The sequence below is a fragment of the Lemur catta genome, chromosome 16 (genome assembly GCF_020740605.2).
Source record: "Lemur catta isolate mLemCat1 chromosome 16, mLemCat1.pri, whole genome shotgun sequence".
Taxonomy (NCBI): Eukaryota; Metazoa; Chordata; class Mammalia; order Primates; family Lemuridae; genus Lemur; species Lemur catta.
This window is the reverse complement of record NC_059143.1, coordinates 16185987-16211602: the sequence shown is the minus strand read 5'-3', so window position 1 is coordinate 16211602 and position 25616 is coordinate 16185987. Positions and strand designations below refer to the sequence as shown.

Sequence of the window (25616 nt, the reverse complement as noted above, 5' to 3'; positions counted from 1 at the left end):
CAGAGCGGAGCCCACCAAGGAACAATAACCAGCACGTGCTCCCCAAATCCTAGCCATTACGGGAGACTCCAGGCCCTTCAGACGGTTCTGGAGGGGGCTTAGGGAGGGATGCCCAGTGATAACTGAGTTCGAATTTTCCTTCAGCCTTGTAGAAGGGGGGCTAATAGTTCACACCAAGTAGATTAAAAGAAATGAGGTATTTCTTGCACACTCAAGATACTCGTATCTACCACAATCACACTTCAAAGCTTCACCAGCATGATCGACATCACAATAGCCCTAGAACACTGATTGCTTCATGGCAGCCGAGGGGACACGTTTCCATACTTTTTCTCCCGCAGGTTCTGGGAGAGGTTGTCACTAACTTCAGGGCTGCCATTCTGGCGGGTTTGGATTCAGACCACACGAGTACACACTGATACTTACTGAGCCACCTGTCCACAGAAAATGAAGCACATCTCGTTTAAGCCGTTTCTAATAACGGCAGTTTCTTTTCATGGCATTTGAATTTTATATATTAAGACTCTCAGGATCTCAAAAATATATCTTTCACAAAGAGGCTGACAAATTTCTCTGGGTTGATTTTCTTAAGCTAAGTGCTCTGATAAATGTCACTGAAACTTCCTGATATTAACATGAATCACATGAAATTGCCAGTCTTCGGCCGTATTTGACCTACATAAACAGTAATGTTATATCATGCCACCTAACACTACAGATCACTACTCAGACCCCATGTGTGAGTGCAAAGCGAGAGACCCGAGGTCTTTGCTGACCCCTCTTTCAGAAGCCTAGAAGGCTGGAGTCGTCTGCAGAAAGGAACTCTGAATGGTGTATAGTCACCCAAAAAGAATCTTTAAAAACCTCCAGTGAAAAAGAATTAATCAGAAGTCCCAGTGGTCATAAAATCTTCATGTTTTCCTTCTAAGATCATTGTTCTAAATTCTCATTAAAACGGTATATAAAAATAGAAATATCTGTTTGGCTCAAATGCCAGCATTAACCCTCCAGCACCAGGAGACAGAGCCAGAGAACGTGGAAATGCAGCTGAAAGTAATTAAAAGCAAACTGAAGTTGGACTTTTCAATTTCTTCGTAAAGCCTAGGTTATTGTTTTTCCCAGACGCATCTCGAGTTCAAATTAATGTATTTATATTCCACCTCCTTTTAAAAATGGAATAGAGGGAAGTTCAAATAGCAGATGTGGATATCATCCAAAACTGTGTATATTAAGATTTAAGTGCAGTAACATGGTTAGTCAGGTTATAGGAAATGATCTCATGTCCGCGGACACCCTAACAGAACCACTGGTGAGGAACCTTAGGCAACTCGAGGTTCTGACTCCTTCTCTCCCCTGCGCTGGGCAAGGCTGCAGCTTAGCCCTGGGGACCCTTAAGAGCTGATTTCTCATTCTATGCAAGCTTGGTAGCTTCTGCAGAGGCTGTAGGCAACAAGCTCACTCTAACACATAAAGTAGGGTTTTTTTTTTGTTTTTTTTTTTTTTAAACAAAGGCTGATGTTTGAAACTGGCCCATGGGGGTGGGGGAGTGGGAGAGTTGGAGGGGGACCAGGGGAGGAGTCGACAGAAGAAGCGGGGACTGAAACAGGCGATCGAAGTGCATCTGGGGAGACAGCCAAGCAGCAGTTATACCCTTAAGCAAGGAGCAGAAAAACAAGTTGGTTCATTTTGGGCGTGTAAACTTATCCTTCATAGGGCAGCACCGCAATTCATTTCACGTGGCTCTCCTCGAAAGCCAGTACCTTCATGTTGGAAACCCCCTGGACCCCGTCTTCGTTTTGGCTTCCCCAGCACAATGCAGATGTGTGCAGTCGAGGAGTCATCGGATCACAGCAGATGGCCAGTCTAGATATCTTGGTGCCCAAAGGGGATTACATAGGTCACTATCAGCCACAAAGTGGCCAGCTCTGGATTTCATGTTTTGTAAAAGGCGCAATGATTATTGTTTTCCTCTCCTGGGGTTCAGTGACAAAGGCCCAGGTGGCTGCTCACACAGCTGCAGAGCAACGGAACTGATCTCGGTGGGCAAACAAGATTCCTTATTAGATAGCCCGAAGCTCAAGCAAGCTCTGGTCCTTCCCTCAGGAGCATGACTAATGAATATTACTCTTTTAAAAAAGATGGACGGTTTACATACTTCTCACCTGGGAAGGAGATGGAAAAAGTGCGTGTGAGCCAGCGAACGAGGTCCCAGGTCTTTCTGCTCCCAAGATGCGGCAGTCCTGACTTCTACCCACGATCATTTCCCTGACGCTGCTCTAAGCTTCAGACTTTAGAATGCCAGCCAGGAGCTTTCTCCTGGGCACTTGCCTTTTTAAAGGACAACAATAGGTTGAACACTTTGATGTGTAAATAATTTAAAAGCCAATTAAATATTAACAGGATTTCCAGACCCTTCAAAAAGAATAGAGGGAGATTTTCTGCACAGAAAGCCAAGCCTGAAAAAGCTGGCTTAGGAAGGAAAGACCGCTCGTGAACTAATTTTAATTAAGAGATCACACATCCACTGGAACTCGGCGACACAAGTATTTATCTCAGCTTAAGAAGTGCCATTTGTTGCCTCCTCAGACGAGGTGCAGCAGCCATCTTGGGACCGTTGGCCTGGCTTGAATCAAGCACCATGTTACACCTCCAGTCAGAGTCGATGGAACGGGGCCCACAGCTGACTGGAGAAAAGTTAAATCAGAAGTCCTGTCCGTCTCACACTCAGCACTTCATTCACAGCTATCCCCCCAAGGGCAGCTGGCAGACAATGAAGGGGTCTTAATGTAGCTTACACCAAAATCTTTGTCTAAAGGCAGCTCCTATAAACAGCCGGATAATGGCATGATTCACCCATGAGATCATTCCAGAATCTGTCTCTGTGTGGGAATATGCTTGGTGTGAGGAAAGAAACACAATTTGTGAATGTGTAATTTTCCACAACGAAAATTGTCTGGGGAAAGTGGGTGGGGAGGAAGGGGGCATTTAGGCCCGAAGGCTCTCTCTAAGAATAGAAGGCGCTGTTCTCCCTGTCACAAAATGATCAACACTCAGGAAATGGACCCAAGCGGATGACCTCATCTGAATGCCCCGAATGCCAAAATGCCCACATAAACACCATGTGGAAGCTGTTGACAATTTAAAAACACACCCCCAGAGACACCTTGCACTCCACTGGGAAGCCGTGTTTTTCATCACTTGGGCTCTGATGCGTGTGTAGTCGGCTAACCCGGCGATCACCGCTCGCTCGAGTGTGGTCATCTGAACTGGTCTGTACCCCCACATACATCAGAGAAGCGGTTTTTGCTGGAATCACATGGTTTGGTTATTTCACGTAAGCCCCAATCACAAGTTAACTAGGTTCATTCTTACTTTCTTAAGGTCAGATCACATATACAGAAATACCTACCCATGTGCATATATTTCAGGGAAAAAATAACATTCAGTAGCTGGTGCCAATTCCCTTATGCACAGGGACAATCCTGGGACTAACCCTCAATGTAACACCTGTGGTCTCCCACTCCCCAGTGGGTTGTGCTCCAAAAGTTCTTGAGCTGGCGTGTGGAACTCAGAATGAATTCTGTCAGCTATGTAATGTTATAAATGGAGATTAGCCCACACAAGGCTCTTTCAGCAAGAGCTCTGGTCATAAGAGCAAAAGGTCAGAGGGTATAACAGGGTAGAGAAACAGGAGGAAGTTGAATCTCTGTCTCTTGGTTTCCTGGTTTGGGGCTGACCCTGAGCAACAGGCTAATGTTCAAGTTTGCATTATTCCACCTCCTTCTTAGGACTGCAGGATCCTTTCCCCTAAGCGGTTTCTGTTTTCCACAATGCCTTCCTTCTCTCTACATCTAAGCCCATAAATTCCTTTGCAGCTCCCAGATTTTCCAGCTGGCCCCGTGGCGGTGGCACGGCAGGCCAGGAGGACAGGGGAGGAGCGGGGTCTCAGATCGAGGTGTTAGATGAGCTGCTTACTAAGTGGGCTCTGCCTATTTCAGAGACTCGAGAAAGTTGCTTGCAACTCGCTTTGTGAGCTGAGGGTCACCAAGCCAAACCACAAATCCACGCTAGAATAGAGAAGGCCGTGACTAATGTGGATAAAAGGCAAAAAGATTCAGGCTGGCCTTGGCAACCGTGAGTTGAGGGAAGAGGAGCTGGTTCAAGGCTGGGACTCTTCCCAGAAAATGGCATAATTTACAAGCTTCATCTGAGAAGAGTGTTTACAGCTATGGGAAGGTTTGATGTTACAGTTATAGTGAAAAAGATGGGCAACATCTGTTCCTCTTCTCTGCAGCAGGCTTCCACTAGCTTGTTTTGAAAGGTGGGATTTGGCAAGAAAGATCAAAGCAAAATAATCATCTCCTCATGTTCCAAAGAAGTATATGCACTGGGGGGCGGGGGGAGAAAAAAAGACTGGAAGGAAATAGACCAAAATGGTAACAGTGGCTTTGTGTAGGTGAAGCTCAGTAATTTTTATCTTTTATTTTTATGTATTTTTCAAATTTTCTTTAAGCAGCATGTACCACTGAGAAATAATCGAAAAAAGATCAAATAAAAGCAGATCCGAAGATGAACTTGTTGTGTTTGTAGGACTGCACGGCTGGTGAACTCACTGTGAACCAGACCAGGGTTTGCCACGTTGGAGCAGATCTAGAAAGAGCAATAAAATAGCTCTGTGACCGGACAAAAACAGAACTAAAGATATCGCTGAAAGAATATTTAGTACATCTTGCCAGGGTGCTCAGAGTTTTTATATGTAATATTTCATTTAATGCTCTCAGAACTCCGTGAGATTGATGTTATGGTCAATTTTGCATAAGAGTGAACCTGGGGTCAGCTAGGCTAGTTAATTTGCCAGGACTGATGGTTCTGCCCGATCACTAGCTCGTTCCCAGGCACCACACTGCCTCCCTGTCCTCAGACGCCCACCGGTGCAATGGCAAGGACGGATAAGGACTGTGGTTTCCCTACTGGGGCTGTGATGGGAGGTGGAAGGGAGGAGTGGACTTCTTGTCCCCATTCCCAATTCTCCAGGACAGTTCTGTGGTTAGTTGTTTTATTTATCAGCGTTCTGTGTAAACCTGAGTTGGAAGAATGGCTTCTGCAGCTTCAACAACAAAAAAGTGAAAACCAATAGATAGCCCCCAAGTTTCTTCTAGCTCTGAAAGTCTGTTTGAGCTGACCAGCGCTCCTTATCACTGAACTCGTTTGAATTGGCATTTCCTGAATCATCTTCCACATCAAATATCCTTTAATGAATTAGCACAGGAACACCCCAAGAAATGGCAGTGTCCTTACGAGCAATAAGGGCTTTCATGACCTCCAAAGGATTTTTAGTTCATTGAGCTCATGGGTTATGAAATGCAATCCATCCTCGTAATAATCAGTGGGACTCTGGGCTCAATGGCTGTGTTACTTGAAAGCAGAGGGAATAACTCACAGCCAGTCTTCAATCTGAGCCTGCCAATAAAGCCTGCCACCTTCTTCCATGGTGCACCTGTGTGGATGGCCATGCTGGGCTTGGCAGTGAGGACTAGACTAGAAGCGTGGGTGGATGGTGGTGAGGAGGACCAAGGTAGGGGTGTCAATTCACCCCAGACAGAACGGGGCTCCAGGAACAGGATAAAGCTCCCCTGCTCTCCACAGAACCAAGCTTGGGAAAACTGCCTTCTTCTACCTCTACACCAGATTCAGTCCACATAAGCAAAAGCAGTGTATGTAAAAGGAAAATCACGAGTTGTTCTGCTCCAAACAGGGCTGTGTTTGTTCACTTATATTTTGGCCACATGCTGCTGGTTTGGAGAAGTTCAGGCCACCTGAGCTGACAGAAGACTAGGTAAGCAGGCCAGCTGAGAGCCGGGGACACCCATGGGGCTCAGGCAAAGCCTGCAGAAGCCAGGTGTGACCTTAGCAGAAGCCCTCTGCATTCTTGGGTTTAACATGCAAGGTGCAAGTGTCCACGAGCAGCTCTGCAGGTGTGCAGCATGCATGATTTGGCGTGTTGGCAGAGCCCAGTGAGAACTGCACCAGCTGTGCAGCCGACGTGGGGGAGGCACCTGGCCAGTGAGGCTGGGCAGGGGACCAGCTGGGGCTTTGCACTTGTGTCTATGTTCGGCTTGGTACACTCTTTCGTCACTTTAGGCTTAGGAACTGTCACTGTGGGTGTGACAGAGCCACTTGGAGAGAAGCAGGGCTCTGAGGAGCTGTGCTGGGAGCCAGAGATAGAGAGGAGGGCTGAGGCCAGGCCTAAGGGGCTCTGTCACTGGTAAGTCTGGGGGACCACGAGAGAGACTTTAAGCAGGGGGGCCTGAGCCTCGAATGAGAAAAAGGACAAGTAGACAAGAGTGGAGCCACCAGGGGCACAGGGTTCCCATGTGTCCAACTTTGGTCCCGTTTTCCTGAACAGTAGAGAAATTGAAGATCTGAGCTGGGGTCAGGGGCCATAGGGATATTGCGAGGGAACACCGGGTGGGCAAAGCAGGGACCAGACGCCGGGCAGCAGGAGGGGTGGTGCTGTGTGCTGTGCACAGCTGCTCCGGCTGAACTTGGAGCTCCTGGGGTTTGGAAGTCCACGTGAACATCTATGGAGACTGGTTAGAATTGGTCTTGTCTTCAAGGGGACCTTCTGAGCCTCCCTGAGGGCTCCCTGCGGGGGCTGAGGCTGGATCAGGGCCTTGAGTTCTCCTTGGGTTGGGGTCTTCAGTGGCCTCCCCAGGTCCAGTTTGGGGACCGGTGGACTCTTTGGCGAACCACTGTGGCAGAGAACATAGACTAGCTCGTAATACCCAGGAGAAGGTTAAAAACTACGTCTCCCAGACTTCCCCAGGGGACCTAGGTTCTGCCAAGCGGAAGTGCTCATGAGAAACCTGGCAGAGGAAGTGAGAACACCTGGGGAGATGAGCGCTTCTGGCAAGCTGGGAGCAGGGCCCTAGATGGCAGTTTCCACCGAGAGGCCCCAGAGTGTGGCTGTGGCTTGGCCCTGGGTGTCTGTGCAGGTTTCTCTATCTGTCCCAGAGATTCCGTGAGCTATCTAAACCCACTGCCTCACTCCAACCACCAGAGAGGACTCTTGTCTGCAACTCAAGACACAGAGCGCACACTACCCTGTGTTCCACCCCTCTGTGTCCCGCAGGGCCACCACGGGTCCATGCTGCAGGCAAGACACTGAATTCCTAAAGTAAAAGGACACTTATTAGAAGCATCTCATTTTACCTAACAGATGATTTCCTGGAAGTGTCTCATGCAAGCAAACTCTGTAAATCAAAAAATTATTTTATGAGCAGCTAAGAAAGTTCAGTATTTCCCACAGCCCTGCCACAAATCCTTTTGTGACGTGAAGCCATGTCTGGTACTGTGACCAGTAGTCCTCTAAGGTAGCTGTTTTGCACCCTTTCCCAATTTTTCATGCATGGTATCAAGATTTGAGAAAGACCCTTACCAGTTCCTAACCCGCTTCCTAGTGGTGCCCGGGGGAGACTCAAGTGGCAGCACTTCAGGGCCTGGAGCCGGGAACACCCACACCTCCGTGGACAGCCGGTGAGTCAATACCGTATGGGCACCTGGAGAGTGTCACCAGCTCCCCACTCTCCCACACCTTCCCAGTCTAAAGATGACAAATACTCAGATGGGGAAATGCTGTAGATTATTTTTCACTCAAGACTCCACCCAGGGATGCCTGGGGTTTGCCCTGGGAGCATCTGGGTCTACAGGGTAAACCAGCGACCCCTAAACCTTCTGAACGCCAGCGCCTAGCAGTTCCACTGCCAGGGCCCCAAGAGTGGCCCTCGTGTGGCACCTGTGTGTCCAAGAGCTCCACCTTCACCCAGGCGCACGACAGTCAGCCAGAGCTGCCTGTCTGTCACCAGTCCTGAGCCAGCAAGCCTGCCCGGAGGGGTGACCGTGAAGGGACACACTCGGTGCTGCTACGCACGCCTCTGTGGGCTGAGCTGGCCCGAGCAGCAAACTTCACACAGCAAAGCTGCAGCCACACTGCCTGCCCTCGCCTCCCACCCCGGGCAGCTGCTGGGCCTCTCCCCACCCCCAGCCTCCCCAAGTAAGATGGTAATACTGGCACCTACTTCATGAGGTTGTTGGGAAGATGAAACAAGGAAATGTATATAAAGCACGTGGAACAGTGCCTGGCATGCATAAGCACTGTTTAGGTTTCAGCTTGTATTATTACTGCTATTGATCATGTTCACACACTGGACTACACCCTCAGCTAATCCTAAGGAAATATGCTCTTTTCCCAAACATCTATACCTATAAACCAAGGCAGGGAAGAGCGGTTTGAAGACTGTGGCAGTTGTTAAATAATCAGCCAGTCTGCTTCAAGTAGCAGCTCCAGAGACCACTTTGGGAATGATCCTATTATCAGCATAGTACAAACCCAGAGGTATGCGCAATGACCCCAAACATTTCCCATCCTTCTCAAGCCCAGGGTGAGTAAGCCCCTATCCTTGTGGCCCAAACCAGAAAACAATAAAATTGCAAAAAGCCACCAGATCTGCACATTTTTTAAAAAATCTCAAATTTTAAAAAACTGGGTGAATAATTACTCAGGTATGAGCTCTAGAAGCTGATGGATGGGGAGGATGAACAGCGTGTCTCATTCACAAATTCCTTGTTCGACAAGGCTCACCACTTCCCTGTCAGCAGCGCTGGCAAGAATGAGGACACCCACTTGCGCACACAGGATCTTTGAGGAGTCTAGTTAAACATCCCCATTTTGCAGATGTGGAAACTGAGACTCAGGAGGGCTGAGTGATGGGCCCATGAGAGTCCATAACACCCCAGGACCTGGTCTCCCAGCAGAGCTCACTCCTGTCCCCAGCCATCCCCCTTGCTCCTCACTACACAGGACTGGACACCGAGTGTCAGTGAGAAGAGGGACCCCAGCTTGCACGGTGCTCCACCGAATCTCTCAACACAGAAGGCCCCACATGGGAATTCACGAGGAGCTGGACCACCACCTGTCATTCTTAGAAGTCAACACTGAGGATGACATATGCTTCTCCACATCTCTCAGGCCTCACACTGTTAAGTCTAGCTGAAGAGCCATCTTCTCTGGGGGGCACACCCCAATCCCTCTGTCTGAATTCACTCAGTTCCCTCCTCTGTGCACCACACACTGCTTAGGACTCACTTAATTGCTTTCTAGTTTGATGGTTAGTTTGTCTGCTAGCTTATTTCTGTCTCCTACTGAGACAGAGGACACAGACAGTAGGCTCCACGAGGGAAAGAGACGTTTTCTCTTCCATCACCGTATACCCACTGCCTTGGACAGTGCCTGGCACACAGTAGGTGCCCAAAAGACTTTGAGTGAATTTACTCTGCCGTACGGCGGTGGCGTGCCAGGATGGCCATGTACTTGGAGAGGTGGGTGGGGGTAAACGGACTTAGCAGAGCAAGCATTTTGCTTTTACTTAAGAGTGTAGATTTACTGTAAACGTGGGTGCTGGCCAGGGTTTGTGGGCAGTTCAAGTGCTCTCCCGTGCCTCCGTGGGGCGCCCTGCTGTCTTGGATTGCGAACTCACCCCTGTTCCCCCATGGGGACCTTGTGTTCACGGGGGGCCGAATGAATGACCTAATACACGAACAAATGAATGAATGGACAGTAAAACCTCTCCTAAGATGGGTCTCTGCTTTGGTCAACTGATGTCAGGAACGGAAATCAGTGTTCAAGTTAAAACCAAGAATAAAATCTGTGGGCCATGGCAGGCCAGAGGCAGGGCAAGATGTGGCACCAGAGTTGGGAAGCTCCAAGCGCAGTAGGAGAAGCCAGAAAACAAACCCAGAAAGATCAGGCCACCCCGATGGACGCTTTCCATGTGAGGGAGGTTCAAGGACCCGCGGATGAACTTGTGAGTTTCCTGTTTTTAGAATTTTCTTGTGACGAAGTTGGAACTGTATATTATCCTCTTCACTGGGGGAGTGGGGGGGTGTTATGTTCTGGAATAACCAGGCACGTGTGGCCCGGTCCACGTGCAAGTACAACGGAACCACAGGAGTTGGCAACCACAGCCTCAGCAGGCTGGGGGTGCCTGGGCCCTGAGTTCCAGTGCTGTGGGCTCTGCGGACAGGGGCTGTGGGGGAGACTCTCCCTGTGCCTCGGCTGCGACACAGGAAGGTCAAACCACATCATCTCTGGAGGCCTGTCCATTCCCGAAATTCTATGACTTACATCCTAGTCACAGAAAGAGCTTCAGCATAAAAGTAAAGGGATTTTCCACAGTTGAAAGGCATTAGTTCATGTGCACGTAAGCTAGTTTAAAATATTAATAGGTATATATTATATTTACTAGTAAATTTTTACGAGTATATTTATTTGAGCAGTTTCCCAATAATCAGTGAAAAAAAATCCTTAAGATAATTATAGTAAATGAGTTTTTATAAATAGGATGCCTGCTCATCAAGAAGTTAAAGAAGAATGCTTCTTAATCCTGCTCTAGATCACAATATTTTGAATTATGCTCACAGTTTCTTATGTGAGTACTTAAGTAGCACGTGCTGTTCCTTTCTGTTAGGTATGACAAAGGATCTGATTATGGTTTTTGTTAATAGAAAATTAACTTTTTCTGCAGCTTGGTTTCCTCACCTACAAAACTCGGGGAGAGGTGGATTTGAAACTGCTCGTGTCTGGGATGTAAAAGGTGACGTCCTGTCATCCCACCTGCTCACTGTGCTTCTCCAGCCCAATCTACCGGCGGTCCTGTGAGGGGCCCTCCCAGCAGGGAGGGGCACACGGGGACGCTGTTTCTAGCACCAGCTGGCATTTCCCTGAGGGGTTTTAAAGTGTGCAGGGCCACACATTTCCACAAAGATGTCCGGTGGAGATGGTTTGGGTGATCTCTACTTGGGTAATTTAAGATAAAATGTATTCCTGCTAGCCGTGTAGAAAATGCCATCATCTTCAAATTAATGATGTGGTGTAGTGACCTGCCTTCCCCATTCTATAAAGGTGCAAGCGGAAGCCCACAGAAGGTAAGTGATTTGCCCAAGTGAAAAACTCTACATCTCCGAAGTTCTTCACACTGACTCCCTCCTCTTTTGCTAGCAGAAATACAGGGTCCTTCCACAAACAGGGAACTTATCTTGCCTGTCTGCCGGGGGGGTCAGGGAAAACTTATGGCTGGACAAACTGGGGTTCAAGTTCCCATTTTGGCCCAAAGTTAATGTCTGAGAGATCTCGGCCCCTGAGGATCAGCGATCTTATCTGATAAAATAGGGACAAGCACTTGGGTATCACAGCGAGGGGACCCTAGAACTTGGAAATAAGATCACCCTTGGAGAATGAAACTACTTCAAAGGCAAGATTTTGGAGAAGCCAAACTGTCTTATGGAAGCAGAATGAGTCCTTGGCCAGGAAGACTTAGCAGTCACCCGACTGCTGTCTTTAGCAGTTAGTAAAAGTTGTAATTAATCATGCGTGTGACTTCGACCTGTCTCTCCTGCTAAGCTGTAAGTTCAGGAGGACAGGAGCCCCATCCATCCTTCTCTGCCTTTGCCCTGGGTACCTGGTCACAGAGCAAGCATTTGATAAATGAACACATAGGACACAGCTAAGAATGTGCCAATCAGAATGTCAGCTAGGGAAGCTCAAAGAAATGAAGCTGGCACCGTGCTGCCATCCAAGCCCTGGCCAGAAGGGGACCCGGTGGCCAAGAGCCTTCTCCTGAGAACACAGATGCCCTGGAGGTACCTGTGCGCACAGGCTGGTCACACGCAAATATTCTGGGCGCTGAGGCCACGACTTGTAACAGGTGAATGAACTGGCTCCCTGGGGTCACACACCAGCTCTGGGGGCTGGTATGAGCTGGCTTCCCAGGCAGTGAGCCTGCTCCTCCCCTACAGCCAGACCCGGGCCACCGCGGGTCGGTCAGGTGAAGCTTCCCCACGATGGTTCTCCAGGGCAGCCCTCTGGCCACCTCCAGATGGTCCTTACACCTTTGAGCCTCAGGATTTGCTGTTACTTCTTCTAGAACATCCAGTTTGCAAGGTGGTTCTAAGGATGCAGATGATGATAAAGGACCAGCACAAAGTATGTGTTCAATAAATAGTATGATCATTATTGCTCTTAAAGGCACACGTCTAATCAATGACTGAGTCAGGATCCCACGATTAAAGATGTGCTTCTTTCTATCCCCTGGCGCTGAGAGTACAGAGTGCAGATAAGGACCACCGTGAGGTGAATCCGACAGCCCGTATGTCTGACAGATCTAGAGTGGAAAGGGAAGGGCACGGCCAGCAGGAATGCCTGGGGCAGAGGTCACAGAGGTGGGGAAGATGAACACATGCAAGATCTGTGCTAGGGCTCACAATGCCCTCCTCGGGGACAGGCGTCATGTGTCTGCAGTGTTTGGCTGTCACAGTGACCAGAGGCCAGAGCCAACATCCCATGATGCTCTCAACATCCTATGCAGCGAACTCTCCTGCCCTCAACTCCAGCAGCACCCTGATCACAGACGCTGGGAGCGTGCAAAGATGAAGGCAGCGAGAGAGTCTAGATGCACAGGAGGATGAATGAGCACAGGGTTTGGGGACAGTGATGAGGAATAGTGGCTTTACAAGGATGGACCCTCGGTACTTACTTTTTCCAGAGTAAAAGAAGGGGCATGTTGATCTACAGAAGGGATCGGTCCTAGCCTGTAGCTAGTTACATGTGTCTGAATCTGGTACCACTTTTTTGACATTGCCCTGGGTGGCAGCTCCAGCTTGCTGGTCGGTTTCTGACCCCGAGCCCAAGATGCAAGGAGGCAGGATGGTCACGGGGCTTGGTCTGATTCCTTTCCTGACCTACCTTTTTTCCAAAAGTTGGAGTGGCCCCGTGGAACATTGTGGGCTCTGTAATATTCTTATTTTACAATATTGGACAAGGTCACAAAACACACATTTACAAAGAACAGGCAATATAATGGGGACACACGCACACACAACAAGGAAGCTTTCTGGCTGAAAAGAAAGTGAACCATCCTTTTTTCCTTTAAATTTACAAATACTGAATTTGCAGAGTTAAAGTGAGGCAAGTTCTTAAAAATGGAAAGGGGTGCCACATTATGCACATAGACATGAGAACTTTTCACCCAGAGAACTACAAAGCAAGCATGCATATACATACCCGACTTGGGTACTGTCGCGGTACGGCAGCACTGAAAATATACTACAGAAGGATCTTCTGCCACTGATAAGGACTATTCTAAAAAACAAAAACAAAAAGAACAAACAACAAAGAAACTAAATGCAAAGACTAAAATTAAAAAAAAAAAAACTACAGCAATTAAGCATTCATGGAATTCGCAGCAGTATTTGCACGCTACCGCCACCTCCTCTGACAGATGGTGTTCTGCTCTCCTTGCAAAATGCAACCCCAGCGCAGCAGACGTAGGCTGCCTCTCCCCATCCGAATATTAACATGTGAGACACCAGCGAGGGTCTCTAATGAGTATACATGAATCCCTTCTCTAGGGAGAGTTGCTGGCTGTGAGCTGCAGATGCAAGAGGGAGCAGACAGAAGCCGAGTCTGGGGTGGCTGGGCGGGCGAACAGTCATGCCACATTTAAACCCCTGATTTCTATTCTGCAGTGAACAATGCAAGAGCAAGAGCGCCAGAAACTCTTGAGCAGGAAAGACACTCTGATGCCATTATGATCATTAGGTTTTTCATCTGCTGGCAACATGTTAGGTTCTGAGAATAGATTAAGGGAACAATTACATAATCAGTCTTAGCCTCCATTCCTGCTATAAAGATACTACTGGAAACAGTTCTACAAGATGCTCTTATGCAATCAAAAGCCACTTAAAAAAACATTAAAAAAAACACAACAAAATCAAAACCCCTCAAAAGTACTTATCCTGGCATCTGAGGATAACTTTTGCCAAAGGGAATTGCTGATGAAAAAAAAAAAAGGAGAAACGAGTGGAAGAGATTAAAAAACAACATTCTTCTTAGCACAAGGTCAACACACATCATATGGGAGCTCATTTACTTGTGTCATCATTTCCTTCAACGACCGTAATAAGAAGACCAGGGAAAATTGTATTACTGAATACATCAAGGTCTGGAGATTTTAGTCTTATTTTTAAAACTATGAAATTAAATCGTCTATCCCAGGGATGTAGTCTGGTTCCCTGGCTGTGTCTCCCGGCTCTTACTGTCTCTCCAGTCTCTGTGTGCACAATATTTTGACCATTCACCTATGCCAAAGTCCTTCCAGTACCACCTTTAAAAAACAATCCTGCTGTTTTATGCCTGTGCATCCTTTACATCTGCAGTCCCCAGCCCCCAGCCCCCAGGCTGCAGACTGGTACCAGTCCGTGGTCTGTTAGGGACCGGCCCCTAGCCCATCACACCCCACTCCCGTCCATGGAAAAATTGTCTTCCATGAAACTTAGAAATGGGGGTGGGTGGGGGCAGCCGCGGCAGGCGAGCGAGCGAAGCTTCACCTGTACTCACAGCTGCTCCCCATCACTCACATCACTGCCTGAGCTCTGCCTCCCCCTCCCCATGGAAAAACTGTCTTCCGTGAAACTGGTCCCTGGTGCCAAAAAGGTTGGGGACGGACGACTGCTTTACATGCTATTTCTCTGGCCTGTTATGTCCCACCTTGGAACACCCAGTAAACTCCTACTTATATTTCAAAACGTAGCTCAGAAGCCCCCTCTGGGGAGTGTCCCCCCGACCCCTGCACTGAGTTACTTGTTCCCTTTTTGATGCTGCCTCCACTCCCTGTCACACTCCCAGGAGGCTACCGATGTGACCAGTGCTGCTAATCCTTTGCCTCCCTCTTCTTCCAGAAGGCAGTCCAGGAGTGTGGCACATGGTGGCCCCTCCATAAATGTCCATTAGATGTCACTGAAACACAGTGTGGGGCCTCAGAGCAGCACTGAGTATCTGGCTTGGGGGGGGCAGGGCTGGAGCTGTCTGTCGACTCCACAGTGGTTCATGTCTTCAGTGACAACACTCCCAGCTTCAAACACCAGCTGTCACCTTTGTTTGACCTCAGGCAGCTTACTAACTCTTCTAAGCCTCAGTCTCCTCTTCTGAAAAATGGGATGAAATGAGTAACTGTCGTATTGGAATTCTATAAATGAGTACTTGGATTCAGGACCTCTTCTGACCTCTGTGCTAAATACCTAGGCCCGCTAAGACCTGAACCACTGTGCTGCAGGACAGCCGAGGGACCTCACGCATGCATGACACAGATATGTTGCTGAGCAGAAATGTTTATCATCGGATACCACAGACCCTGACCCTGGTTACTATAGCAAGGACAGAAGTGTCATGTCCAGACAAAGGCATCAAATCCTGAAGGGCCAGGGGTTAAGTAAATCACAAGCACACCCTGCTAAACACCAGTCAGGTTCCTGGGCTCTCATACACGGAGCCCAGCAACAGCTTCTACCGTTGCAATGCCCGTGTAAACTTACCTAAGCAGACATGATGTTAGTAATAGCTAATGCTTATTAAGTATCGGTTACGTGCCAGGTTCTAAATGCTTTAACTGGTGACACAGCACGAGGAAATGATGTGCCAAAGGTGACACAGCAGCAGACAGGGCAGAGCGGGGATTGGAACTTGAGTTCTTTACTACCATCAGAGCTCCTGGGGGCATGACTGGGTACCTGTGGACTTCGTGGACATCAAGAAGTCTGCCTGCACCCAGGTGTTCTAGGGTCACTTTCCAGCTTGGTCTGCAGGTCACCAGGCCTAGCACCGGGAGGGGCAGGAGGGTGACAGATCACAACAGCCCTGACATCAGAGCTGCCGAAGTCCCAGGAGGCTCCACACTCCTGCCTGCTCAGCTAAGGCCCCTTTCCAGATGGAAGGACAGCGCCTCTCCACACCCCCACGGCCACTCCCCGCCATCCGCCTGGGACGAAAGCCTGGAACTCCTCCTTCCTCGGCACTGCTGTCTTCTGCAACAGAGGAAGGAATGTGTTGAATACACTCCCCTGGCCTAGTGTTACGGCATTTTCTTCATTACTCAACACTAATGTGTCCTTCCTTCCCACACACCAAATTTGTTTGGACGTTTTTAATAGAGCAAGAAAATGAGAGACTATAAATGCAAGTGCAATCCAAGTCTCCTCTCTAATGCTTCGACCACAAAGTGCCTATTAGTAAATCGGCTGTATTGTTCTATCAGGCGAGCGCTCGCTCTGGGTGGTCCTCACCATTAGGTCCAGGGGAGGCTGACGACACGGATCTCATTCAGAAAAACAAGTTATTCCACTGCACAGGTCAAGTTTAGCAACTGTGAACATGGACTGTTTCCCAATTCCAGTAGGGTTGGTACGGCGCTGGTTGGCCAGTCTCAAGCAGCTGGGGGTGGGGGTGGTCAGGAGCACCGTACCTCTGGGCCCTTCCCGGTTCCACGATCTCGTGGACTCCACTTTCTGCAGGGGCAGAGGAGGAACCCACAGGAGAGACCTGCACAGAGGCTCTGCCACAGGTTTGCCAACGGAGCTCCCGAGAACACCTCTTACATATTTCCCGAAGTAGTTCTGGCACCTGGACGGCAGGCCTTCGCCAGAGCAGGCAAGTAGCAACAAGTGCTGAGCTCTAGCAGTCTCGGTTTCCTACACCAGCAACCCTGAGCAGCACGATTCTAACAGCAGGTCCCGCGTGACCGACCACGATGTTTAGAACCTGGAAGGTTCCTGTAAACGTGCAGCTTTGCTCTTTATAAGCGTCGGGAAAACATCTATCATCATGGAGCTGCCCGAGGGGAAAATCAGCTTTGTTTGCTCCTTGGAGCACCTCCGTGGTTTCTGAAAGAATTAAATCAGGTGCTGTAAAGTCAAACTCCACTTCCAGCAGGCTTTGGGAATGGGCAGCTTTCGTGTCTTTGCTTCCTAGCACTGTAGCTGCTAATACCTGCTCTTTGATGCCCAAACGGCATGCGGAAAGCCCTGATCATTTTCTCCATCTGTGACATGTAACACTTGGAGTCAAGATGACCAGAAAACGTTGCTCAAAAAATTATGACTTCAAAGGAGGCATCAAACTCCAGGGAGATGGGTCTTTAAGGAATAAAAGGTCACATTTCCACACAAACATCTGCCAGAGTTTAAAAAAAAAAAAAAAAAAAAAAAAAAAGGAAAAAGCTCCACAGGGGCTGCAGCCTCTGGATCCGCGATGTTTTCCAAAGCTTCCCGGGGCGTCTGGAGGCTCTGCAGCGGGAACGCCGTCTGACCTCCTCGTTCGTGGAGCTTCATTTCCATGCTCTAAGAAAGTGCTTCTGGCGCGAGGGGTCTTGCAGCTTCAGATCACAAGGCTTCCACAGCCACAGTTTGCTGCTAAGACGCTGGAGTGTTCACAACAGCCCGGAGCTGCGCGAGGACCCCCACGGTGCACAGAGCACCACGGCCCACTTCCATCGAATCTGCTTTCACCCCTCAGCCCAGTGCTGGCAACGTCTACCCAGGCATGTCTAACATCCTCTAGGACCCTCGTGTGTTCCCTCTTTTTCCAGAAAACCAGCTTCTTCTTGTATTTTCAGACCCTTGAGGGGGGTGTGTCTGCTGGCTGTGAGAAGGTTCAATCTCTTCCAGGTGGAATATTCCATGATAGCAGAAATATTCTCTTAAGGACATAGAAACAAGCAACCAACTCCAAGAGGCAGAGAAAGAAAATCACATTTGCAACAAGGGGGTGTGAGTACAGCGATGCCCAAACACAGCCTGGGGTGCACATTAGGCACCAGGCACATGTGCGTAACTTCTGCAGTTCGTTCCCTGCGTGCCCAGGAAGCAAGAAAGAACACATTTAAAAAATGCTCACGCTGTGTGTCAAATTGTGTCCCCAAAAAGACATGTTGAAACTCTAACTCCCAGTACCTGTGAATGTGGCCTTATTTGGAAATACAGTAGTCCCCCCTCATCCACAGGGGGATATGTTTCAAACCCCCAGTGGATGCCTGGATCTGCAGATAGTCCTGCACACTGCACAGACTGTGTTTTTCCCTATAGGGTCACGTCGTATAGGACAAGTCGTGTAGACAACGCAGCTACGCTGCACCAACGGCCACTTCACATCCCAGGCTGGGCAGAGGGGACAGTGAGAGACTTCACCATGCCACTCACAACAGCTCGCAATTTAACGCTTACAAACTGTTCATTTCTGAAATTTTCCATCTAATAATTTTAGACTGTGGAGAATGGGGGACTACTGCGGAGTCTTTGCAAACATACTGAGTTAGGATGAGGTCAGATGCAACTACAGTGGGCCTTAGATCCAATGACCGATGTCCTCATGAGGAGAGAGCGATGTGGAGACCCCTGGACACACACAGGGAGGAAGGCCACGTGACCAGAGAGAGACTGGAGTGATGCAGCTACAAGCCAAGGACAGCAAGCCTTGCTGGCAACCACCAGAGGCGGGAAGAGGTGAGGGATGACTCTTCCCTAAAGCCCTCAGAGGGAACGCGGCCCTGCACTTCCAGCCTCCAGAACTGCAAGAGAATCCCTTGTCTTAGCCACATAGTTTGTGGCACCTTGCAGGGTGGCCCTGGAAAAGGGACATAACTGGCACTCAGTGGCTCCCTCCCCGCGCAGCTCCGTGCCAGACGTCGCTGGCTCTGCAGGTCCTCTGCTAGTTCACACCACGTTTGCTGAGCACAGGGAAGGTGACGCCGTGAAGACTAATGTTGGGAAACAAATGAATATTATGAAATCTGGAAAACGCGTTCTCTTCCCAGCTCGGCTCCCACCCCTGTTCCCACAACCGCCCCTTCCTCCGCTCACAATGCCGGATTAAAAGCTGGAAGAAGGGGGGGTTGACCCCTTTCTCTCTCTTCTGAAGGGCTGGCAATTGCATAATGAGAGCTGAACGAAAACACCACCACCACTAACAAAATGTTCTTGTTTGCTCTATTTAAATGCTCGTTAGCCACGGGGGAGATGTTTTTCCTCCTTAGGACGGGTCCCCTCGTTGCTGGATGTGCCCCATCTGGGTGCAAGGGCAAAGCAGAGGATCCGTGGGGGTTCCAGGAACATTCTCTTCAAAGCACTATGCTCCCTTCTGCCCTGCGTGGGACGGAGACCACATTCCAGTGCAGGACGCTGGGAGGCGGAAGGGCCCCGGGGAGAAGAGGGTGCTGGGGCTGGAGAAGGAGGAGGAAGAGTGGGGTTCCAACAGGTGAGAAGAGGATTTAGAGTCTAGGAAGAAGGGAAACATGGACCCACATGGTGACATGCGGAGTGGCACAGGGTGTCAGGAGTGGGGGACTGGGGACACAGCTGGCACAAACTAGGTAGGACAGGGGCCCGGAGAGCTGCACCCACCAAGCAACCCACAAATACCAGGTGGTGGTGGTATTGCTGGTGGAGTGTCAGGCTTCTCATGACTATCACTACTACCGCTATTCCCACTGCCACACTTCCGTGACTGCCACGCCACACTGCCCGCTAAGGACGTGTACCTTGCCCCACGATCTAGGGAGTGGCAGATTTCTGAGAAACAAGTTAGATGATCTTCCTGTCGTCCTCCCTCCTTCCCACAGACATTTCCTGAGCCCCCACTCCATGATGGACGCTGCACTAGGTGTTGGGGACCCACTGAGGATGAGTGACACAGACGACAGACAGCTCCCTCCTCACAAAGCATAGGGCCGGGCGGGAGGGACACAGTGGAGGGTGTGATCGAACACTTAGGAAGACCACTTAGGCTAGGGGAGGCAAGGTGGGCTTGCTAGAGGAAGGGACAGCTAAGGGGTAAGTGACCATCAGGCTACAGAGAGAAGACGTGCTGGCCAAGGAGCTGGCAGGAGACGAGGTCTGGAGGAGAAAGAGTGTAGGGCGGATTCAGAGAACTGAGCATATAGTAAAACTCTCCTCACTGGCCTCCATGCGCCTGACTCATCAGTGGTTCTAGTTCACTCTGTAAAACACTTTGACCCAGCACCCCTGGCACCCGCAGAACTCCAGCGGGTAGGCTGTTCTCCGGCACACCCGCGCTGACTTCTGCACTAAGGGTCAGTTATGTATGTGCCAAACCTGTTTACATCGGTTGTGCTTGTTATTTATATTTGCACTTGTTCAATAAAGACTGCACAAACTAAGAAAATGTGGAAAAAAGAGATCTGTTTCTATAAAAACAACACTGATGCTTTAAAAAAATATTCGAAAGAGGCAAGTCACTGAAAAAAACTGCAGTTGAAATAGGTATGGGTGAGACAAATATAAAAGATTAGGGGGCTAGGCACGGTGGTTCATGCCTGTAATCCCAGCACTTTGGGAGGCTTAGGCAGGATTGCTTGAGGCCAGGAGTTTGAGACAGGCATTAGCAATATAGTGAGACCCCATCTCTATGAAAAATACAAAAATCAGCGAGGCGTGGTGGTGCACTCTTGTGGTCCCAGCTACTCCGGAGGCTGAGGCAGGAGGATCGCTTGAGCCCAGGAGTGAGGTTGCAGTGATCTGTGATGATGCCACCACATTTTAGACTGAGTGACAGAGATCCTGTCTCAAAAAAAAAAAAAAAAAAGATCAAGAGAAAATTGTAGGCCGGGCGCGGTGGCTCATGCCTGTAATCCCAGCACTCTGGGAGGCCAAGGCGGGTGGATCGCTCGAGGTCAGGAGTTCGAGACCAGCCTGAGCAAGAGCGAGACCCCATCTCTACTAAAAAATAGAAAGAAATTATCTGGCCAACTAAAATTATACATAGAAAAAATTAGCCGGGCATGGTGGTGCATTCCTGTAGTCCCAGCTACTTGGGAGGCTGAAGCAATAGGATCGCTTAAGCCCAGGAGTTTGAGGTTGCTGTGAGCTAGGCTGACGCCACAGCACTCACTCTAGCCCGGGCAACAAAGCGAGACTCTGTCTCAAAAAAAAAAAAAAAAAAAAAAAAAAGAGAGAGAGAAAATTGTAAAAATCCAAATGAAATTTGCACTTAGATTCTTGGGTCACTTTCAAGCAGTCCAGCCTGGACATCCCAGCAATGGATGGGAAAATGATACGCAATGAAGTTGATGCCACAGATGGACCCTGATCTATGGACCCACCTGCAAAGGCCTGGCACCAAGGAAGCTGTTGAACGGATAATCACTAATACGCCTTAAATGAGAGCACACTGTTTAAGCTGTGCATGTGATCTCTGTGGGTTTCTTCCAGCATTTACTAACCTTTTCCCTTAGCCGAGCAATTACTGTAAATAATTCCGCAGACCTGAAGGGTGGCCTGGGGGAGGGGGAGAGGCCTCCCGGGCCCTGTGAGGGGGTCGGGGTTTGGGAAAGGAAAAGCAGTGGTCAGTGAGACCTCGTGCTGGGGACCGCAGCCAGGGGAGGGGGACTGGGGCCCTCAAGGACCAGGACAGCGAGGCGAGGAAGGTGGGTGGTGTCGCAGGGCAGCTAAGCTCACCAAGACGGCGGGAGACAGTCAGACGGGTGTCAGCACCACTGAGTGGCTCAAACAACAGAAACGTACTGTCTCACAGCTCTGGGGGCCGGAAGTCTGAGATCAAGGTGTCGGCAGGGCCACGCTCCCTGACAGCGCTAGGAAAACGTCTGTTCCAGGCCTCCCTCCCCGCTCCTGGCAGTCCCGTGGCTTGTGGCACGTAACTCCCATCACCAAACACGGCGTTCCCCGTGTGCACGTCTGTGTCCCGACCTCTCCTTACTCTGAGGACACCGGTCACACTGGATCAGGGCCCACCCCACTCAGGTACAACCTCATCTTAATGAATTATATCTGTAATGACTCTATGTCCAAATAAATTCCCTGAGGTATGGTGGTTAAGAGTTCAACACAGGAATTTTGGAGGGACATGATGCAGCCCACAACAGGGTGGTGGGAGGAAAACACGCGGAGTGTGGCGTCACGGTTGTGATGAAGTCCCCTCGGGAGCCCTTCCTTCCTGCTCGCCCAGGACAGCACAGCAGCCGCGTCCTGAAGCGTGGCCGGGCCCCTGAGCCGTCTGCAGCTGTATTAGTTTCCTCCTCAGAGCACTGGATGTTACTGGTGGGGACCACGGACTGGTCTCCCTGGGGCTCCCAGGCCAAGTGGGGGATGAAAACAGAACTGCTAAGGGAAGGTTCTGGCCAATCTGAAGCGGTTTCCAAACCCTATACATTTTCCTCTGCGACTTGTTTTATTTCCGGCAAATCAAACTGGATGAAACGAAGCAACAAGCACTTGCAGGCCGTGAGCTTTGCAGCAGCAAACATCGACACGCGCTGGGCACAGCTGCTTACCACTGCAAATCATTCTCCCCAAAGTCCCACGCAGCACCACCGAAGCCAGCCTCACCTCCATGGGGCTCAGAGGTGTGAATAATGTTAACAAAACCTTGTGCTGTGGTGCTGACCCAGGGCCCAGCTGGGACCCCCGGGCACCAGCATTTGCAGTGCTGGGTGACTGCCCTGTGCCCTCAGCTCCCTACTACCCGCCTCCACTCGGTGACAGGCAGGTAAAGCAAAGGAAAAGCAGTGGCCAGGAAGACTTGGGAGCAGCTCTGGAGCCATTTCAGTAAAAGAGCCTGAAATCAGGAGGCTGACTGAGGTCTGGGGAGTCCTAGAGACTCCCCCAGGCTGTCCACTCCCTGTTCCCAAGACTGGGGCATTGCTAAAATTCTTTTTGAGACAGGTCTCACTCTGTTGCCCTGGCTGGAGTGCAGTGCAGGGTCATGATCATAGCTCACTGCAGCCTCGAACTCCTGGGCTTATGTGATCCTCCTGACTCAGCCTCCTGAGTAGCTGGGACTACAGGTGTGAGCCACTGCACCTGGCCTGGTTTTGCTAAACACACCAACGATGACAAGGATGAAGATGCTTCCCTACCAGCCTCCTGCTGCTGGGGGCATGGTGGGTTCTAGTCTTTTCCTGAAGAACAAATGCTCTGAGAGGGAAGAGCCTGCTTGGGAAGAGGCTGATGCTACATGGTGCTTTGCATCCAGTTTGATGGATACTCAGCATCTATCACATTGGATGATTCGTTTCGGGGAGAAAAAAAAATGACGTTTTTCTTCTTTCCCGGGCTGGTAAGAAGTTGGTTTATTTTTTGAAACGTGCCACTTCCTCCAACTCATTTTTCAAACTAAATTAGGCTGACAGATTGGAACTGATGAGATCACAAACAAGGCCTTAATTTAGTTATGACCCATCCCCCTTTTCCCCCCTCCCAAAATTTTTCATACAAAAAGGAAAGGCTCCACCTTCCTTTAAAAAGCAAATAAAGGGTGTTGAAATCTGTATCTTTTCTAAGTTTTCCTACTGAGCTCACACTTTAAAGAGAAAACACTCTAGCTCAGTGCTTTATCCACTCTCACCTCAAATCCTTTTAAATCTCTTTGAAAATTCCTCCCAAGGGATAAGACGGCTCAGCCCACTCACTGCCAAGAACATTTCGCTACCTGTTCACCACGAGGTGACTCCAGACCCAGGAGGTGGCACTTCCAGGACACGTGCAGGCATCGCTTGTGTACAATGCAGACATTCAAAAACAAGATGACCTCAGACGGACGCCCAGCGATGCCCACCGGGCGCATGCCTGAAGGAGGGACGCCCATTTGAAACAAGGGCTCATCTCCCGTCACTCTCAGACAGACACTTATGGATCTCAAGAACTGGGAGCACCAAGAGGGAAAGTCCTTTCCTAACAGGACCGTGAGGGCTGCTAGACACAAGTGTCAGGACAGCCGCTGGCTGTTTTGCATCTGCTTGCCTGGAATCGCGTGGTCCACTCTGATGATTCCTGTGTACCTGGCCAGGGACGAGTGTGACTGTCAAGGCTTGTCGTTTCCAAGGGGGTATCTCGCACCCCGGGACAGAGCTGTGTCGTCCCTTCTGTGTAGGCTCTTCTCCCAGCCCGCAGCGCTTAGAGTTTGGGGTGACCGGCTCCCATCCAGCAGGCGGCAGCTCCCACTCGCCAACCAACCAGCCTCATCACAGGACGGTCACGGCCGTTCCAGATGCTGTGGCATGTGGCCACTGGCCACCTCTTGTCCTCATCCTCCTCCTTCCTTCCTGACTCCACTCTATACAGCGGCTTTCCTCAAACACACCCCACGTGTTCTGGCCTCAGTGTCTCTGCCCCTGCTGTTCCACCCACCCCAACTGCTCTTCCCCACTGGGAGGGCCCCGGGCTCCCTCACCTCCACCACATCTCGGCTCCAAGGGCTCCTCACTGCCTGCCCCCGAGTGCCCCTCCACACCCCCTGACCCCTCAGCCACTTCAGCCCCTCTGCCCAGCACAATGGACACGTTACTGTGACACCAGCCTTCTATCCTGACAAGCTCAAGTAGCTCCCTCTGCGCGGACATCACACTGCTAGCCTAGATGGGAACACACTGTCCATCCAAACGCCGCGTTATCTTTCACGTGAACTTCAGAAAAGTCTCTGTCCTATACAGGAACGTGACCCATAGTCCGCCTGAGCTGCACTTGTCCCTGCTAAGGTGAAGCTCAGTGACCGGGCCCAGCGCTTCCAGCAGATGAAGTATCCGCATCTTGGTTCTCATCGTCACACTCCTTCTCCCCCAGCTTTTGGTCTTCCACGTGGCTGACAACGAGGTTCACGGCTGTCACCCCAGCTGGGAGCGAGGAGATCCCGCTGAAGGAAATACCGCCTGCTGCTTTGCCCAAACTGCCCTCAGGCTGACGATGGTGGCGAACAAATTCGCTAGCTTCGCGGTCACCCAGCCCCTTTAGCTACTCCATCCCCTGGGACACGCTGTCATGAAGAACAACAGCCTAATATTCTGCTGAAATCAATACACGTGACAACCGCGGGAGTCCTCTGATTTCCCAACCCAGCTATCCCATCAATGAGGACATGCAGCTAACTGAACATGACCTTTTCTTAGGGAGCTCATGTTGACTGCTAGCAGCCTCCACCCTGCTCCAAAAGCACACAGATCACCCGCTTCTACACTCTGCCGGTGACTGGCCCCAGGCTTGCCGGTCTAAGACTGCTAGAATAGCATCTACCCCTCCTACCACCTCAGGCTTTTCTTTATTTTTTCAAGGCAACATTTGTCTGGCATCACACTTAGAATTTCTTTCGTATTCCACGGCATCTTAAAGATCATGTGTACTTCTAAATCTTTTCCATTCTCCAGGATCTAGTCCTGAAGACTGAAACTCACTTAAAAGCCCTCTCCATTCATTTATTCAACACATATTGAGTGCCTACTGTGTGCCTGGCACACTGCTTTGTTTAGAGTCTACATGATGGAGAAGCTAAAAGGGGGCCCACGGCTGACATCTGCTGACTTTGCACCATCACCAAGAAGTTCACTGTCCCTTCCCTTCCTCTTCTGAATGTGGTTTTAAAAGCCCCATGGCTATCACTGGTTGTTTCATTTTATTTTATTGTGGCAAAATACATGTAACATAAAATATGCCACTTAGCCATTTTTCAGTGTACAATTTAGTGTCATTAAGTACATGTACAATGCTGTGCAACCATCATCACTATCTATTTCCAAAACTTTTCCACATCACCCCAAATAGAAACTCTAAACCCATTGAGCAATAACTCCCTCTTGCCCTACTTTCTGTCTCTGTGGATTTACCTATTCTGGGTATTTCATATACATGGAGTCAAACAATATTCGACCTTTTGTGTCTGGCTTATTTCACTCAGATGTTTTCCAGGTTCACACCCCCTGCAGCAGGCA

General features: G+C 49.8%; 1 protein-coding gene across 2 annotated transcripts in view; it reads right to left on the bottom strand.

The window, feature by feature from the left end:
- Nucleotides 1-25616, bottom strand: part of CABLES1 (Cdk5 and Abl enzyme substrate 1) — a 103660-nt gene that overhangs the window by 25118 nt on the left and 52926 nt on the right. For both annotated transcript variants that reach the window (XM_045527481.1, XM_045527482.1), the window contains one exon: nucleotides 13118-13195. In XM_045527481.1, the coding sequence (XP_045383437.1) occupies nucleotides 13118-13195 (78 nt within the window). The remainder of the gene's footprint in view (nucleotides 1-13117; nucleotides 13196-25616) is intronic.